Raw genomic sequence first — 18,567 nt, forward strand, 5'->3', positions numbered from 1 at the left:
AGGTGTTGAGAGGAAGAAGAGAGAGGAAGAGGAGGAGGAGGAGGAGGAGGTGGACAAGAGAGGAAGAGAGGAGAGAGGAGAGAGGAGGAGGAGGACAAGAGAAGAAGAGGAGGAGGGAGGAGAGAGAGGAGAGGAGAGAGGAGGAGTAGTGAAGCTGTAATCAACCTGAGACCTCGGCTGCTGATTTACAAAATGTGAAGACATTAGAAAAAACAAAAAGGAAACAGTCTGAAGTTTCTCTGAGGCTGAAATCTGAAAACAAAAGTTGGTCACAGAGCAGAGATCAGAGGGCGGAGGAGGAGGAGGAGGAGGAGGAAGGAGGAGGGATGAGTAGGAGGAGGAAGGAGGAAGGAGGAAGAGCAGCAGCGGAGGAGGAAACACATCAGAGTCACAAACAGGAAGCTGCTCATTCGTGTACTGGGACTGTTTTTAAAGATGGACGACACGACTCCACTTCCTCCTGTTGCACAGAAATGAAGCTGAAATCTCTTGTATAAAGATCACGGATCTGATTCAGGACCTGTCGGACGTTAACTCTGTGTTTAGTGTTGATTGAAGGTTAAAGAAGAACGACTCTGATGATCCAGTTTGTGAAGTCGTGAGGTTTCCACCTGAAAATCAACAAAGCAGCCGGAGCGCTACGCTAACCCGAGCTAACGGTTTGTACCTTGTGAGGCCAACATGGCTCCGGCCGTCTCGTGGAAGTCGAGCAGCTGCTGCAGGAACAGGATCGCCTGGGGGGGGGGGGGGAGAGAGAGAGAGAGATAGAGAGCGGTGAGGGCGAGCGACGCCTCGGCTCATTCATTAAACTGACACGGCGCTGTTAGCCGCTGCCATGGAGACCACTCGGACAAACAGCAGGGTGCCTGTGGGGGGGAGAGGGGGGAGGGGGGGGGCTTACGTTGCTGGTGAGCTCGTGCACGGTCCCGTCTTTGGGCATGTTGTACTCCTTATCAGGGTCGTTCTGTGGGGACAGGAGGTTCAGTCAGTGACTCAGTGATAGTCGATGGACACCTGAGCGGCGGCGTCTCACCTTGATGCTGTCGGCGAACTCCTCCAGAGCTTTGGCTCCGATGGTCTCCATGGACGTGATGAGCGTGGGCAGCTTGTTCTTGGTGCTCGCAGCTGTTCCCTGCTCACACACAAACAGACACACAAACAGACACACAAACAGACACACTCATTATTATTATGTCCCGGTCTGTGGACGCTGTGGAGACAAGGGGGCGTCGCTGAGGAGACCTGCAGCGTGGAGTCGAACTCGGCCTTGTTCATCTTCAGGTGTCGGAGGATGGGGAAGATGCTGAGGACGGCTGAGTAGTCGTGACGCATGATGGCTCTGCGAGCCGCCGACACGATGTTGTCTCCCTCCAGCATCAGGTTGTCCAGCGCCTCCTGTGGACAAAGACGGAAACACACGTAGACAGAAATTAAAAAAGCAGCTGAAGAAGAAACGATCTCTGGTTCGGTTTAAGTTTTATTCTCGTCAGATGTTGAATTGATTTGTTCCTTCATGTCCGACCTGGATGAGGGAGTCGAAGGTCTTCTTCTGGTGGTGCTCGGGGATGATCTCCGTCAGCAGGGCGTACTCGCTCTGCGCCAGCTTCACGAAGGCGCTGATGCAGTGGATGTACGAGTCGATCTCGATGTCCAGGACGTCGTCTTTCCCTGAGAGGAACACGAGGAGACAGGGAGTCAGACAGGAAGCACCTTCAGACGTGGTCACTATGTGTGTGTGCTAATGTGACTGAGATGTGTGGAAGCTGCAGCTGAGATCTTTTATTGTGAAATTCACCGGACGTGTTCCTTCCTGCTGTTTCCCACGTGTTCCCGTCACTCACCTGCGGCGGCCCCGTGCTTCTCGGTCAGAGCGTCACTGTGATGTTTGACCCGCGGGTCGTGATCGTAACCTGGTGGGTGGGGGTGGGACAGCAGGGAGACAGGTCTAGTCAAACCACGGGGGGGGGGTCGTGACTAGACCAGAGGGACAAACCTGAACCTGGTACGACTGTACCGACCACCACCAAGCACCAGGGGGCAGAGGGGGGGAAGGAAGAAGGACACGCCCACTACCAGCAGCAGGGGGGAGGGGGTGAAGCGCCCACAGACATTTGTGTTGTGTGCGTGTGTGTCTCAAAGTGTAAAGTTAGTGAGTGTTTGTTAGAAAACAGCTGTAACACAAACAGCTTCTACTTCACCACAGGTTCACCGACTCACTACATTTCCCAGAATGCCCTTTGATTCTACCATGACAACAGACTAACTTAATGAACCATCGATGTTTTTAAAACTTAATTTACGAACAATTTGAAAAGTGTCTTCTTCTGTCCTGCCTTTACCGCTGCTCTGCCTCACTACTGCCACCAGCTGTCCATCGGTGGAACTGCAGGAACTCTGTGTAGTGTGGGTTAGCAATTCATAAAATCATGATTTGGGTTTTGTTAAATAGAAATAAAAAATGCATTGGTAAGATATTGAATAAAGAATTTGCCTACGTATTTGATTTTACTGCAGTTTTCATAACAATACCTTTCATGTTAAAAATCTAAAACAACAGACTTCTGACTTCTTTTTCTACAATGTCTGTTTTTCTGCTATGATCTAAGTTTCATTAAACACCTGTGGTGAGTAGAAGCTGTTTTCAGTTCTCCTGTTGCTCTGAACAAACAACAGAGAGGAGGAAGAGGAGGAGGAGGAGGAGGAGGAGGAGGAGGAGGACAGAGAGCGAGGTGCGTTACCTTCCAGAGGAGTGAGGTTAGAGCCCCCCTTTTTCCCATCCAGCCCATGCTGTGAGTACTGTTTCAGAAGGTTCTGAGCCTTTCGAATGGTCCCTGCTCCCGTGAACAGAGACAGAGTCCAGAGGAGGAGGAGGAGGAGGAGGAAGAGGAGGCAGCGAGGTCCAGACAGCCAGGAAACAGAAGAAGAAGAAAGAGAAGGAAGAGCTCGGAAGTGAGAGATGGAACAACAGACACCGCATCCCTCCACCGGCAGAGGGGGGGGGCACAGCCTAACACCACAACAGGGAGACCAGGTGATAGACAGAGCCGCGGGGACACATGAACTACAACACAGTGTAACCAGGTGACGTGAGAGCAGAATAAACAGGTTAGATCAGTTTTAAACATGAAACACACAAAACAGTTCAAATGCACAGTTCACATCACAAACATGAATAAAACAGAAACAGCTACAACACGGTGGAAACACAAAGTTCAGTCGAGTTCACGATTCGTCTTCCAGCTCCGTTAGTGAGTTAGTGAACGAGTCGCACACGTAAAGCTGCATTCACTGACTTCCTGTGGTTCAGCCACCAGGGGGCAGGATGACACGATAACCTCCGAGTCAGGACGACTCCAAGGACAAAAGTTTATCTTAAGAAAATATCTTAGCATATGACGACTGACGAGTTCATGACTAAAACCTCTCGAGTATTTTCTGTTACTTTCTGGAACTCTAATTCTGGAATTATTTGGGTGTGAGTGTTTGTGGCATTTCGTTAATAAAAGAACACGCAGTCACACACAGACACACAAAGACACACACACCTGCGACACACATCCACTCTGCAGCACTCACTCACACAAACAGTGAAAACCTTTAGTTTCATGGTGAAGCAGCAGCAGCTCAGCAGCAAGTTCTCATCACACGAAATCAAATAATGATTGATTCAGGAAACAAGATGAGTGACATCATATTTCACTTCTCCTGCTGCTTTATGACTTAAAGAGCAAACAATAAAAATACATAATAGTTTGCCTGATTCTTTCTTACGCCCTCCACAGCTTCCGGACTTTAACCTTTTCCCTGATCAGCTTCATCTGTTTCAACTTTCTGGAGACGTGAGAAACTACAGATGAAATGAACGAGGCCTCTGAGATGAGCCTGAAGAGATAATTTGATTTATTGGTTAAACCCCCCCCCCCCCCCCCCCCCTGTGCAGGACATCATGAAAGCACCGGCTGCTACACGAACACTCTACGTTTGTCCAGGGAACAAATCAACTCTCCCACGTCTCGCTGCTAACACACACAGAAGCAAGCAGCGACTCACACTGAGGCTGGAGTTTACCTGGGATGAAGACTGTCATCACGACACAGGGATTATGAGAGAGGAAGAGGATGAAGGATTAGTCAGCGTGTGAGGCGGAGGTGAACAGGATCATCAATGTGGACGAGACGCTGAGTAAAGACGATAATCTGACGAGTGTTTTCATCTCGTTCACGACATTAAGCAGAATCACAGACGGAGGCGGAGCTCCAGGTTGATCGGCTGCTCACCTGGTCTCTTCGGCGCCTTCTTGGTGGGCGTGTCCTTGCGTTTGGTCTGCACGGCGGGGGAGTAGAGGATCCCCGAGGAGGCGCTGTTCTTGCGGAAGTGATCCTTCAGGCCTTTGATGGATCGATCGAGCTGATTGGACCGGATCTGGAAGTAGACGTTCATGAAGTCTGAGGAGAGGAGACGAGATGTTAGAGGAGCAGGAAGTGGCGCCGGCTGAGGGAGGACGCTGGAGAGACAGACAACATGGACAAAGAAGGACAGATGAAGTCCTCACCCTGGTTGCGTCCGTACTCCACCAGCCAGCCGGCGATGCAGATGATGTCCTGGAGCACGGCCTCAGGCAGATGTTCCAGCAGCACCTCCTCCTGCACCTCCAGCTCCTCGTCCACGCTGATGGCGTCCAGGATGAGGATGGGGGGGACGGGTTTGCTGTAGCGGGTCAGCAGGCTGCGGAACTCGCCCTCCAGAAGCTCCTTGCCCTTCTCAAAACGAGCTTTCTGCAGAGGAGGAGAAACATCTGCTCTCAACGTTCATGAAACCGACTTTCATGAATCAGGATCCAGATCAAAGTTAATCTTTTTACTATTTACATTTACACTATTGTTCATCTGGAACCTTCTCACTGGAACTTAAGAAGTAAATAATAAAAACAATAAAACAGAAGAAGGGTGAGGGAGAGTTTCACTGTGAAAAGAAGAGAGGACATTTTATTATGGATCATTGACGTGTGAACCCAGAAGAGACTGTACCACTGTGTTGAGCTCCGGACTGTCGGGGTTGTTGTCCTGGAAGTACTCCACAGCTTTCTGGATCTTGGCGATACAGGCCAGGTACTCGTCCAGTCGGCCCGTCGGTCTGCAACAGAGACAACGGTCAGTTTCTCACATCACCCACCGAGGACACGGGGGACAGAGTGGACGTCTCACCCCTCCCTGATGATCCTGTCCGTGTCTTTGGCCACGTGGTAGTAGCTGATGACGTGGTCCATGCAGGACAGCGTCTTGTCCACGTTCTCCTGCAGCCGCTGCAGGTTCTCCGTCTGCTTGTGGACGGGGATGATGGAGTTCTCCAGCTGCATCAGGCGGCTCTCGAACGAGGACAGGATGGAGACCTGTCCCCACGGCGGAGACAAGAGTTAGAGACAGTCACTGAAGAGAGACGCTCGCTGAGGATTATGGGAAAGTGTTTTAAAACTTAAATTAAAGAACATCATGCTGAGAACTAGATGAATATGAAAAACTTCACCTTGAAACATCACAACAAATAACTGTCAGGGACTTTGCATCAGGGTCGTGTGTGTGTGTCTGTGTGTGTGTGTGTGTGTCTGTGTGTGTGTGTGTGTACCATGCCATTGGTCAGCTGATCACTCTTCTCCAGATTCTCTCTGATGAACGACAGAGTCTCTTGTTCCTGAAACATCAAACACAACATGTGATTGTTTACATGTTGTTGACATGTTACTCATCAGTAAACAACATAAGGTGACGTCAGCGAAACACAGACACTTCTTCTGTCCCTCTGTTGTCTCTCTCTCTCTCTTTATCCGTCTCTCTATTTGTCTGTCTTTCTGTCTCTCTATCTTCTACCTGTCTCTCTCTCTCTCTCTCTGTCTGTCTACCTGTCTCTCTATCTGTCTCTGTCTCTCTCTCTCTATCTTGTCTCTCTCTCTCTGTCTCTCTGTCTGTCTCTCTCTCTCTCTCTCTGTCTGTCTCTCACCTGTTTCAGTTTATCTTCTATCTCTCTCTTCCTCGCGGACGCATCTTCGGTAGGAATCATCCCGGAAGTGAGACTCGTTACCGGACAGATCTCCGGTGACTGAGAACCGAATAATTCACCGATTTAAAGCATAAACAACCGACGACGCCCAGAAGCTAACGTTAGAGAAGCTAATGTTGAGGAAGGCTACTCTCAAGCTAGGTACTGAGTTCCGGTTAGGATTTCAAAATAAAATGTGATGCTGTCAAAGAGGCGTCACAACTTACTGAGAACAGTAAAAGAAGAGAAAGACTCACCAGATTATTTATGGATTTGGTAACTTTTATTTTTAAGTTTATTTTTCTGCATAAGTGACGAAAAAACATGTCTTCGTCTTCAACACAACCAAAGCTACTTTACCTTATTTTGAAGGTTCATATAGTAGTCTTCCGGTATGTATGTCTTCGACACAGCGCTTCCGCTTCCCATGTTTGTTGTGTTGAATAAAATGTTGTTTTTATTTTATCTTAATTAGTTTTACATTTATTTCTGTTTGGAAGAAAACATGTAGGAGAGCAAAATAACATGCTGTTAAAATAGTAAATTAAACATTAAAACTAAATTAAACACTGAAAAATCACTAATGTTTTTTATTCATGATTTTAATGAAATTATAAAACAATAAATAATATTTACTGAAACACCTTGAAGCTTAGTTACTTTATTTATTTACTTTTACTTAAGAAAAAGATTTGGATTCTTCCTTGAACACTGGAAACATCCTGTGATGAAATAACAACACTTATTGTTTGTTTTATTCGTACAAACCGAAGTGTCAGATTGATCTAAGTTTGTGTGGTTGTTAATAACAACTTAAAACAAAGAGACCAAACAGTTGGAAAATGTTACAAATTTATTCGCACAAAAAGAAGATGTTTCTCTCTTGTAAATTTTCTTTACATTCATGTTTAGAAATGTTCTGGAACATTTTACACTGTTACTTTACAACCAAGTCTGTTATACAAACAAATAAAGTTTGTACACAGCCCCTCAAAAACTATATATTTCACTAGTGTTATAAAGATTAAAGTTATGATGTAATGAAAACAAATTAAATATCTGAGACTAAACAACACATCGAACTACAGATCAACATTTAAAGCACTTTTTCCTTTTTCATGCGTTTACATTAAAATATCGTTGGAAGCCTTTGAAGGTTTATTGCTGATGGAAAACAGCGACCTGACCTCTGACCTCCCAGTGGAAACTCTCTGCTGGGACCGATCGAGTCCAACATTATATCGAAAAGAGAAAAAGAAAAAGTCAGTCTGTCGTGTTCAGTTCCAGTTGCAAAAAGAATATACATTACAGCATTAAGAATAATGCAAACATGTTCAAATCGCCGAGCTTCACACTACGTTTCCTCTTCTTTGGACAGCGCCTGCGAAATAAAAAACAACACACATCAAGACTTTGTGGGGAAAAAAACAACAATATGAATATTCAGCTCGTTCTGAAAAAACAAGTCACCTGTTTGAGGAACTGTCGCCCGAAGTAATTGGTCGCCATGTTCTTTAAGTTGGTCTTTCCTCCGACTTTACACCGCACGTATCCGTACAGGTTGGCCCCTTGTAACACGACGGCCATGATCACGACAGGCTGAGAGGAAGAAGATGGACGTCACATGTTGCTCTACATTTACCTATAATAAATCCCAAACTTCAACACAAGGTGGCAGTAGAGCCAGAGTCATTTATCAGTTGGCCGATTGGATTTATGTTTTTAATTAAAGTTAAGTCGCAGAGTCTGCAGCTGTTGTAAGAAAGCACTGAGACGGACTAACACAATGTTGATTTGCTCGTCATGGGATTTACTGAAAATAGACCACGATAACCTTTTATTCTATTTATGAATTTGTGGTCTCACCAGCCATTTAATACTGAAAGAAAAGATGGTGAAGAAGGAGAAGATGACCCAGAGGACGGGACAAACAATCAGCCCGAGCCAGAAGATCCGAGACTCAGAATCTGACGCGTGTTGTTTCCCGGTCGCCTGAAGAAAACAGGATATTCTCACAGTCAGGACATCTGTAAATAACATAAGGACATCTCACAGTGAACAAGTGTGTTTATCAAGAGGTCAACTGAGGAGCGTCTCACCTTCCTGGACTCAAACACCCAGTGGCTCCGTCCATCGTCGTCCACCTGGTTCCACCACCTGAGACCAACCATCAACCTCCCAGTGATGTTCTGCCAACGCAGATATTTAGGATATGAAACAGAACCAATGCTACAAATGACAATTACTTACATTTTCAATCTTGTATTAAAAGACGCACCTTCACTGTCCAGAAGTCACATGACAGCATCAGGATGATTGACACCATGCAGGCGATGAAACTACTACTGAGATGCTCACAGAGCAGGTAGATGATGACCGAGCTCACCCGGAAGAAAAGGTGGAAGAAGGACGCCACCGGATGCCTGGAGACAGAAGTTCAACACGTTTAATGAAGCAATAAGGAGCATTTATCCCCATGGTGGAAATAAATAAGACATTGCTATAATTATTCCAAAAAGAGTCCGTTTTATATCACATATATCAAACATACAACATCATATCTTCAAGTTTGAGGCTGGAGACAGAAAATCTTTGGTGAATTCAGTTTTAAAAACAGTTAAAGCCACGGATCAGTAATCAAAGAGTTGAACTGGTCTTCGAGTCCAGAGGGACACTTTGTAAAGTCTCTGGAAACTCACTTAATAGTCGACTTCTTGGACCTTTTGCCTGCGTCCTCCTCTGCGTCGAACAGAGAGACGTCCTCATCGTTGGCGTCCTGAGGGATCCATAAGGAAGACGATTAATCCATCAGAGACACAACATGTACACAACACTGAAACCTCTTCCTTGTTTATACACAGATGGCTCAGGGGTGATATGACACAACAACAGCGTGATGTGTTTCACAACCGACTGTGATCAGAAACTATGAGTTTAAATTCAGCTACATCTTGTTTTAATCTGAAGACGCCATCTTGGGAAACCTTCGACTCTAGGAGACATTCTTCATGATTTTCAGACCAAACAAACAAATGTTAGCACATCTAGTTCTTATAAAACATAAACTGTCGGTCAGCAAAGCTGCAACTATCAGTAACCTTCCAGTTGTTGATTTGATTAATAACAGTTGTAACTATAAAATGTCAAACATTATTAATTTTCTCCTCAAAGATATTCATTCAAATTTGATGACAGCAGTCTTCATTTTAATTTGTTTGCATCATTTCTACAACAAAGAACAATAATTACTATTCAATGACTGCAGAATTAGTTCCAGCTCTGTTATTGACCGTATGTTAAATGTCCATGTTTCCTAGAAATTGCTAAATAAGGTGAAATATTCCCGTTTTTCTGGTGATATAAGAATATTTCCAGCCTCATATTAGCAGCTACAAGCAGAATATGAATATTTGATGAATTAAATATATAAATCGGATATTAAAACATTTGAAATATTTACTAATGTTCAATGATTCTCAACAAATAAAACTTTTGCAGTGACATGATTCACATTGTGACTGTTCTCATATTTTTACAGTCATAACAAATATTTAGCAGATATAACAGAAGACAACTGGATTATATTTGTATTATGTGTTATTTGCTGTTTGAAAAAGATAAATTCAGGAACAACACATTTCCACTGCTGTCAAAACCAGACACGAGATAAATATAACTGAACAGAACTAAACTGCTTCATCAGGAGTTTGGTCTTTGACTGAATCTGTGAATCTGTTGATATAAACAACGAGGAAGCAGAGAAGCTAACGCAGCTAGCTGTTAGCCACCGTTAGCTTCCTCTGTCTGAACAGTTTAAACGTGTTTCCCGGTGAAACTGAAACTTAAACCTCATCTCAGAGTTTGTCAGAAACTAAACCTGAAGTGTTGAGATGTTTCAAAGTCGATGACACGAGCCCGAGTTAACGAAGCGGAGGAGTAAACAGTGACTGGACCGTAAGAATGCTAGCATTAGCACCATTAGCTGGAGGGATGTGGATGAACTCACTGTGTGTAGCTCTGTTAGCATGTTAGCTAGAGTTAGCTTGAGTTAGCTGAAGTTAGCTGACGCTGCTTCGCTCATTAACACGTTAGAAACAAATAAAAACAATTAATACGTCACTTACATCTGTTATCATGGTGAAACGTGAAGTCTCTTCCTGCTTCCGGCTACATACTCACACGTCACTGCCAGGCCTGTCACGTGGTCAGAGTGTGCCACGTCTAGTGCTACGTCACCATCGGTCAGTTTTTACTCTTTTACATCAGTGTTTGAATCATTTATTAAATTAAATGATTTAAGATCAATATAAGTTATAATAATTCTATCAGATTATTTACTTTGACATACTCTCGAGGTTTGTGCGACTCTATAAACTGTGATATATATATATATATATATATATATATATATATATATCGTAAATTATATCACTAAAACTACACAGCGTATATGAAACACACAGTATAATAGTGGGTCTATTATTTTTCTATTATTTATATTGAGTTTTTTAAAGTTTACTTTCATTTATTCAGTTCTGTTATTGTATAATATACATGAAATGTAATTCATCTGTAGTTGCTCATGTTGTACAATGAAAAATGTTAGTTTAGGTTAAACAGTGTTAAGAACCAAACAGCTGGAGGTCGATAAGATCAACATTCATTTACATGTGTACACGAAAGATAAGGAAATAAGGAAATACTTCCTTAAAGGGACATTTCACAATATACAGTGTGAACAAGATGAATTGTTCTATATCCATCTATCCATTATCCATCCATCTATCTGTCTATCTATCTATATATCTATCTATCCATCCATCTATCTATCTATCTATCCATCCATCCATCTATCTGTCTATCTATCTATCTATCTATCTATCCATCTATCTATCTATCCATCTATCTATCTATCTATCTGTCTATCTATCTATATATCTATCTATCCATCCATCCATCTATCTATCTATCCATCCATCCATCAATCTGTCTATCTATCTATCTATCCATCTATCTATCTATCTATCTAGCTATCTCTCTTTCTGTTTCTGAAAAGGCTTTAGTCGCTCAAAGTGTAGTATTGATGCTCTGGAAACAAGAAGTAGGCAGATTTCTCTTTCTTGGAAAATGAAGTTTTATTAATTTCACAGAAAATAAAGAGCATCTATGAATTCACAGTGTAATGAAAAGTACAGTAACAGTAACAGTAGTCCCACACAACCTGACACGAGCCCCAATGGACTTGAGATAAACAGTTTTTCATATTATTAAGATTTTGCAGCAAAAATAATCATCTGTAAACAAAATGAAAAAGGAAAAAGGTTCCCGTCAGCTGGTTTTTGTATAGTTATGACGTTAAAATGTATGAAACAGTTCTTTGGTATCAACCGTCTCATGTGTCTGTGGACTGTGATAAAGATGGATGACCACCAGTATAGATCATAAGCCCCGCCTCCTCCATGTTAGCATATGAGACATGGACCAAACTAAAGAATCAAAGTAAACGTTTAATAAATATTCCTCAAAGAAGTTTCTGTCGTTTTAGTTCTTATCTGATCAGTTTGGTTTGAATCAGTTATTTGATGAAATAAAACTGGACTGAGACGTGATGATTGACAGCTGACACTGAGTCATGATTGGGTGAACGTGTGCAGCATCACCGCTTCAAGATGGCGGCGCCTGTATCTCAGATATTTTAGCTCAGATTTCCCCCAGTGGAGACGAGTCGTCCATCTTTATTTACAGTCTCTGCTTGTCTCACTGAGGACAATCAGGTTTCCAGCTGCTGCTCCACTGTGGTTCATGAAGCTATGGATCTGCTCAGAGGAGAAGTTGGTGGAGACGGGCTCTTGAGCCGTAACGGTTCGCCGGGCGCCACCAGGGCCACGATGTTCTCCTTCTTCGACAACCAGAAGGCCGGGTAGAGAGGCTCCAGGAAGTTGGCCTTGTACTCGTGGATGAGCGTCATGGTGTCCTCCACGCCGTAGAAAGCCAGGAGGCCTCGTGTGTAGTCCACGTAGACGCCGATGCGAGTGAACTTCTCCACGCTGAGGGGGGTCTCCACGCCGCTGTGCCAGGCGGAGAAGGTCTTAGCGTTCCACTGCAGACACCAGGAGAAGTTGTTGCCCGTGATGCAGCTGTTGCTCTCGCTGCCCTTGCGGTCGATGCTCTTGTAGGTCAGGCCCACGTGCGTCCCCTCGCCGCTGATGTCCACCTCGAAGTAGTGGCGGCCCATGTAGAAGCTCTCCGTGGCCAGGACCTGCCGCCAGTTCTCGAAGCGCTCAGGTGCGTCGGGGTACGGATGCTGCCAGGGCGTGGTGTTGGTCACCTTCCTGTTCTCCTCCGTCAGGCGCAGGAACTTGTGAGCGCTGACGGCTTCGAAACTCACGTGGGCGGCGTCTGGGAGAGGAATTCAAAAAGGTTAGAGACAAAGAACCAGGTCACATCCTCTGCATTGTTCTGTCGTTTGTAGATGAGTCACAACAACGGGAACAGAAACACGTTTAAATCCACAGAGTAGAGGAGAAGAATTCAGGTTTTATGCTCGAGGCCTGGACGGGTTTCTCTTGATATCTCAGGATTTGAACTCGTGTCAGAACTTTGGAACATTTTACTTCCTCCTCTAGAAATTATCTGTATTTTTACACCTACCAGGAATTTGCTCTGGTTATTGGTGCATACAATGAACATAGAAACATAAAAACACAATAAATACAACACACATAAGAAAAGCAATAAAAAAACGGTATATATTTACTCACTATCTACTTCTTATTTACTCACTTTTTCTAATATTTATACAAAGTAACATTTATTTAGACATAAACATATCTTAATAAAATATATAAAAGATATAAAAAGTGAAGTAAAATGTGCAATGCAAAATTGCAATATGTAATATGTAATATGTGCAATATGTCTCTATTTGCACGTATTCAACACTTACACTTGAGGAAGTCGGCGCGTTGCTTTGGATCTGGAATCGACCTGTTTTCTTTCGCTGAGATTATCGCATGAACCGTTGTTTTTATTCCCATTTGATCTGAAACAGAAGATGAATATGTTTGAGTGTCTCACAGTCCGGATTCGTTCATGTGCACAAACAAGTATTTGTTGTTCTGCAGCTTCCGTGTGGGACCCAGATAGAATCAAGCAGCTCTCCAGTTCTTCACACATGCTACGTCAGGTCAGGTTGATGACACACAGACTCAACATTCTCCACATGTGTGAACAGGCCCGGCCCAGAGAGCTGCTCAGCTGGGGAGGAGCCGCTCTCACCGTTGTTGCAGGTCTCTTTAACTTTGTCTATGTACGAGGTCACGATCTTGGCACAGAGCTCCTGCGTGGAGGCCACGATCACACGGCTGACGGAGTTCAGACGATCCATGAGGCCGATGTAGACCCCGGGCAGGGAGATGTCCGGGGCTTCTTTCTTCCACTCGGAGTACTCCTGCAGAACAGAAGCAGGGTTCTCTTCAGCATTCGTTGAGTTGAATTTAAATAAACACCACAGACATTACATTTTAAACATGTTTACTAGTCAACACGTCTAAGTATGAAAACCGGTCCTACTGGTTCTTCTACTCTTACTTTTAAAACAAATCTTTATTTAGATCATATTTCTGTCACTTCCTTCCTGCCGGACCCAATAATCATTTCTACAATTATTAATTAAGAGTTAAAGATGAGCTGGACCTGGATGAGCAGCAGGAAGTGGACGGATTAAAGTGTAAATGGATGAAATGTGGTTATGGGTCCTTTGCTTGGTGTTAAAAAGGAAGCAGGAGACACTGAGGACAGACCGGAGGATGTAAATGAGTCCAGACGTTTGAAGTTAAAGGTTTTTAAAACCTAATTAGATCTAATAATAAACTGAAATCAGGGCTTTAAGCCTCAGTCATTCAGGCTCATTCCCTTCATGTGTATTTGAACCCTCAACAACCTGAACCCTCACGTTACCTGTAAGAAATCCACATCGTTCTTGTTCTTGGAGATCTTCTCCACCTGCCCCTGAGTCTTCTTCAGGTCCGTGCACCTCTGCTCCAGGTGGACCCGGATGCCCTCGGCCTGCTTCAGCGCCTGCTTCTCCTCGCCCTCCAGGATCTCCGTCACCTCCCTCTTGGCCCTCTCCATCACCGCCTGCAGCTCCTCGAACTGGCTCTCGATCACGGCTCGCACCTCCGTCACCGATTGCTGCAGACGAGGGATTTGAATTCCACGTCACACAAGTTATGAATCGCTCGGGAATGCACAGGATCACAGGTTTGTTATGTAAGGAGTTCCTCTCTCAGGGAAACCTGTCCCGTTGGAGTGGCTCTGACACATCAGGGCTGCGAGGTCACAGGATCCTCTTTCCAAAAATAGACTCCGCCAACTCATGTTTTTATTGTGAAACTCGTGTGACACAGCGGGGTGAGGTCGGGGGTTACTGGGTGTTTACCTCTATGGAGACTGTGTTGAGCTGCAGCTTGTTGATGGCGTTCTCTGCAGCCGTCACCGTCTTCACCATCTCCGTCTGCTTCTCCCTCAGTTCCCCCTGAGAACAGAACAAGAGGCAGATCAGACCTCCGCCCGGCTCCTCACTCAAACCACAGACCACGACGAGTAATGCGGAAAATATGTCACAGGGAAAGAATGTGTATCTGCTAATGTAAACCTGATCCTGACTGTTTCTGCAGGAGAACTGGGAGGATTACTGGTTTCCTCCACTCTGCACTGAGTTCTGTGATATCTCACATTCTGGTGGTTCTCGAGGCTCTGACTTGTTTTCAGAGCGCAGTGTGAATTCCTCGGGCAGGTCCAGGCGACTCTGGACCTGAAGCTACGACTCAAGGTGGAAACATCCTCACAGATTAGAGTCTGAGGGGAAACGGTGCTTTTCCTTTGAGTGGCGGGAAATCAAATTCATTTTAAGGATTAAAAACCTCAAGATTTTTAAATGGCTACTTGAATAACCCAAAAACAAATGAGTCAAAGTTTCACGACAATGGTTATCATAGAGTAAATAATTCACATTTATGATATTCTTACAATATGATAAAAAAAGTATTAGTCTATCAGTAAAATTCATTTCTAATTTGGTTTATTTTTAGTCTTGTAAAGAAATCACCTAAGAGGAAATTGATTATTTGTGTATTATTAACATTATATCAATATTTGAAATATCATAGTATAAAGGTCTTTGCAGATGATGTTGTGTTGTATTCAACAAATTCTTCAAAATGTAAACTTACTTTGCATTAATTCTGTCTGAGTTGTTTCAGGTTAGAAAAGTAAATATGTAAATGGTTTTGTTATTACATATCCTCAGATCTCGTGACCAAACTCCGTCACATGATCTGCTGCTGAAATCCAACTTCCTGTCTCAGCGACTTCCTTCAGATCGATGTTTAAAACTATTCTTATTCTTTTTAAATCGATTTCTGCATTATTATTCATAAATTTTCATAGATTAATGCTGAACAACATTTGACTCTTGTGAGGAGGATTGTTTTGTTAAAGGATTGTGTTGTTAAATGATTGTGTTGTTAAATGATTGTGTTGTTAAATGATTGTGTTGTTAAAGGATTGCTTTGTTAAAGGATTGTGTTGTTAAATGATTGTGTTGTTAAATGACCTCCTGGGTTTTGTGTGGTTGATATTTTGTTGATATTTTGCTTGTTACAGGAGCACTACACAAAACAGAGACTTGTGTTGTGTAAAGAGTTTTTACAACAGCAGTGTTTCTAAAGTGGAACATGAGCCGCGGACAGGAAGTCATTCTACACTATTGTCTTCTTTGTTGTTTTTACTGCGGCTGTCTGTCATGTGGAGATAAATCTCTATGAAAGGGAACCGTTCAGAGAAAAGTTCATTTCCCCAGCGTAGAATTTAAATGTAAAGTGGATCTGGGTCATTTCCCTTCTGGTTTCCTCGTGGAGATTTAAAGAAACCGTTCTGTCCTGTTTGTCTGTCGTGTTTTCATCACTGACAGATTCTCTGACTCTACCAGTGTTTGCTCTCCAGCTGTAATGGAGCTTGTGTCTGGTTTTGCGACATCACACTCTGTCAATAACAGGTGGGGGCTGAAAGAGGCAGATCTCTGCAGGAATGTGGACTTGAATACCTGAACCTGAGGGTCACTGTCAAGAGCTGAGAAGAATGAATGAAGCTTTTCTCTGCTTCACAGAGAACGAACGGATCCCAGGGTTCAGTTTCCAGCGTTTATCACACAGGCCGAGCTCGTCATGTGACCTTCACGGCGTCAGAACTTCTGTTCAATCACATTAAGAATTCACAGCTGAACTTTGGGACGTGTGAGAACAACTGTGATGGATTTCAGAGACACTGGTCATCCTTCATCTGCTGGTGCTGAGAGGAACATCCATCAAAGCTGCTCGGTTTAACACGTCTATATATAAACTGAGTAAACAGCATCTTCTCCTGTGTGTGAAATCATGTGGATCTGGTTTACAGGATCATGTCTGAGTTTAAATTACTAACAAATCGCACCTTTACAGACAGATTGTATTCTTCTGATGTTGAAAACTATTATTTGCTCAGGAGTTTTCCATGAACTGAAGACTGTGCTGAGCTCCACCTCTGCCACAGATCAAGAATAAACAAAAGATTAGATAGAAATGTATATTTTGGAGTATTTCCATTTCAGTTGACTCATTTAGTTCATTTAGTTTCTCAAATGTGTTAAAAGTGTCGATCAGGTTTCCAGAGTCGAGTGTGAAACCTCAGAGTTTTGAATCGTTGTCCAGACATGTTGGATCTACAGTGATTTAAACAGAGATCTCAAAGATTCTCAACATACGAGTCTGGAGACTTGAGGGAAGCCCTGAGGGCTCCACACACCAACAATCTGGAAACTTCCCCTGTGACATGGAAATCTGAGAAGAAAATCTGAGTGTTTGGTTGAACAGAATAAAAACAGTCACAGGGTCTCAAGCCAGGAAAGTGTAGGATTGAACTGTAGAACAAAACGTTCCTTACTTACATGTATGAACATGTGGGGGGGGGGGGGGGGGGGGGACAGAGAACCAGAGGAAGGTGAGAACACTTGCCTCTATCCGCCGGCGAGCCTCCACCACGGGGACGGTGTTGTGGCCCGTGTGCTCCTCGGTCACACAGTCCTGGCAGATGCAGCAGGAGTCAGCGCAGCAGAAGATGTCCAGGGGCCACTTGTGGCTCTCGCAGGTCCTCCTCTCGATGTCCCTGAGCGGCTCCACCAGCCGGTGGTTCTGGAACTTGGGGTTCTCCAGGTGAGGCCGGAGGTGGGCCTCGCAGTAGGACACCAGGCAGGTGAGGCAGGACTTCAGGGCCCTGCAGGGGCTCTCGATGCAGGAGTCGCACACCACGTCGTCGGGGCCCAGGGGCTCCTCCTTGGCCTCCTCCTTGGCCTCCTCCTTGGCCTCCTCCTTGGCCTCCTCTTCCTTCACCTCCTCTTTAGCTTCACTCTTCTTCTCCTCATCGGACTGAGCTTCTTTCTTGTCCTCCTCCAGCTTCTTGGGGACCTCGGACTCCTTCAGGTCGTCTTGGATCTTGGTCTCCTCTGTTGTCTTGGTGTCTGGAGTTTCCTCTCTGCTCACCTGAGTCTCTGTTCCGTTCTGCTTGAGACCCTCAGTCGGCTGAGGCTTGTCCGGAGTCTTCAGACACTGTGGACATCCTTTACTGTTGTCCCCGAGGCAGGAGGTGCAGGTGGGGGGCCCGCAGGCCGCCACCGGCTGCTGAGTGGAGGTGGGAGCTGCTGTGTCTGCCATGTCTCCAGAGCGTCTCCCTGAATGTTCCCTCTGCTCTGCTCTGAGAAGAACTGGCTCGGCCACTTCTGCCAGTTCCTGGATCTCAGTGAAGAGAGGCCACACCTAGATGATCAGCGTCAGTGCTCATAGTTTCAGTCTGAACGTTGACGCCCCTTCAGCTCCAACATGCAGCCGGTGACACACACCCCCCCACACACACTCCCTGCCAAGCCTGGGCCTGGAGGAGCAGGAGGGTGGAGCTCACGGAGGAGGAACAGGGAGGTGCAGAGCTGCATTCCCTCACATGCTTTGATCATGAAACTGTGATGTGGAAACACGTGTGTCTTTACTCACCACACTGATGAACTCACGTCTTTGTTGCTCTGTTGTTCTCTGCTGATAAACAAGAGGAAATCATCTCCTCACTTCCTCTTCCACATGTGAACATGTTCCTGCTGAGTGAACCACTCAGAGCAGACGCTGCCCCCATGTGACCAGAGCTGGTTATCAGAGCGTTGACCTGCAGGACGTTGATCTGATATGAACAGAACACATCCAGCATGCAGGAGCAACCCCCATGTGGTCATGTGATCCATCACATGTGTGCTCAGCCAATCAGAGACAGAGATCTCACCTCCATGTAGCTTACACTGTTTTTCACTTGTTTTTGTCATATTACTTTTGTTTAGCTGCAGAACAAAGTTAAAGGTTTTGAACCTGGAGAACAAACTGATGCAGGAGAACAGAGAGAAGTGTGTTTAGATTATTATCAAAACATTATTCAAGGCACCAAAAGATGGTTTCAACC

General features: G+C 44.6%; 4 protein-coding genes across 5 annotated transcripts in view; 1 reads left to right on the forward strand and 3 right to left on the reverse strand.

Moving 5' to 3' along the window:
• Window positions 1-9, forward strand: part of LOC128427214 (galanin receptor 2a) — a 556-nt gene extending 547 nt beyond the window's left edge. The window contains exon 2 of the mRNA XM_053414313.1: window positions 3-9. Within this exon, the coding sequence (XP_053270288.1) occupies window positions 3-9 (7 nt within the window). The remainder of the gene's footprint in view (window positions 1-2) is intronic.
• Window positions 10-667: 658 nt separating this feature from the next.
• Window positions 668-6,191, reverse strand: exoc7 (exocyst complex component 7; the record flags this gene model as incomplete). The annotated part of the gene is given in 14 exon segments (XM_053414192.1): window positions 668-734; window positions 902-964; window positions 1,034-1,132; window positions 1,243-1,395; window positions 1,523-1,668; window positions 1,842-1,910; window positions 2,739-2,831; window positions 4,069-4,080; window positions 4,278-4,445; window positions 4,553-4,775; window positions 5,028-5,133; window positions 5,205-5,389; window positions 5,623-5,688; window positions 5,995-6,191. Coding segments are annotated over 14 exon segments (1,510 nt in total), but the record flags the coding sequence as incomplete, so codon positions are not given.
• A 682-nt stretch (window positions 6,192-6,873) lies between these two features.
• On the reverse strand, window positions 6,874-10,241 carry tvp23b (trans-golgi network vesicle protein 23 homolog B (S. cerevisiae)). 2 transcript variants are annotated; one of them, XM_053413614.1, is made up of 7 exons: window positions 10,158-10,241; window positions 8,733-8,809; window positions 8,312-8,456; window positions 8,133-8,222; window positions 7,900-8,025; window positions 7,504-7,632; window positions 6,874-7,414 (listed from the first exon to the last, which is right to left on the reverse strand). In XM_053413614.1, the coding sequence occupies exons 1-7, from the start codon at window positions 10,167-10,169 to the stop codon at window positions 7,388-7,390; spliced, it is 606 nt and encodes a 201-aa protein (XP_053269589.1). In that variant the 5' UTR covers window positions 10,170-10,241; the 3' UTR covers window positions 6,874-7,387. The 2 variants fall into 2 exon arrangements, with proteins under 2 accessions (XP_053269589.1, XP_053269588.1); XM_053413613.1 differs by lacking the exon at window positions 10,158-10,241 and adding an exon at window positions 10,040-10,113.
• Window positions 10,242-11,143: 902 nt separating this feature from the next.
• On the reverse strand, window positions 11,144-18,317 carry trim16 (tripartite motif containing 16). Its single transcript, XM_053414266.1, has 7 exons — window positions 18,114-18,317; window positions 17,085-17,882; window positions 14,474-14,569; window positions 13,993-14,226; window positions 13,312-13,483; window positions 12,980-13,075; window positions 11,144-12,432 (listed from the first exon to the last, which is right to left on the reverse strand). The coding sequence occupies exons 2-7, from the start codon at window positions 17,778-17,780 to the stop codon at window positions 11,834-11,836; spliced, it is 1,893 nt and encodes a 630-aa protein (XP_053270241.1). The 5' UTR covers window positions 17,781-17,882; window positions 18,114-18,317; the 3' UTR covers window positions 11,144-11,833.
• Between the last annotated feature and the right edge of the window lie 250 nt (window positions 18,318-18,567).

The sequence above is a fragment of the Pleuronectes platessa genome, chromosome 21 (genome assembly GCF_947347685.1).
Source record: "Pleuronectes platessa chromosome 21, fPlePla1.1, whole genome shotgun sequence".
NCBI classification, from domain to species: Eukaryota; Metazoa; Chordata; class Actinopteri; order Pleuronectiformes; family Pleuronectidae; genus Pleuronectes; species Pleuronectes platessa.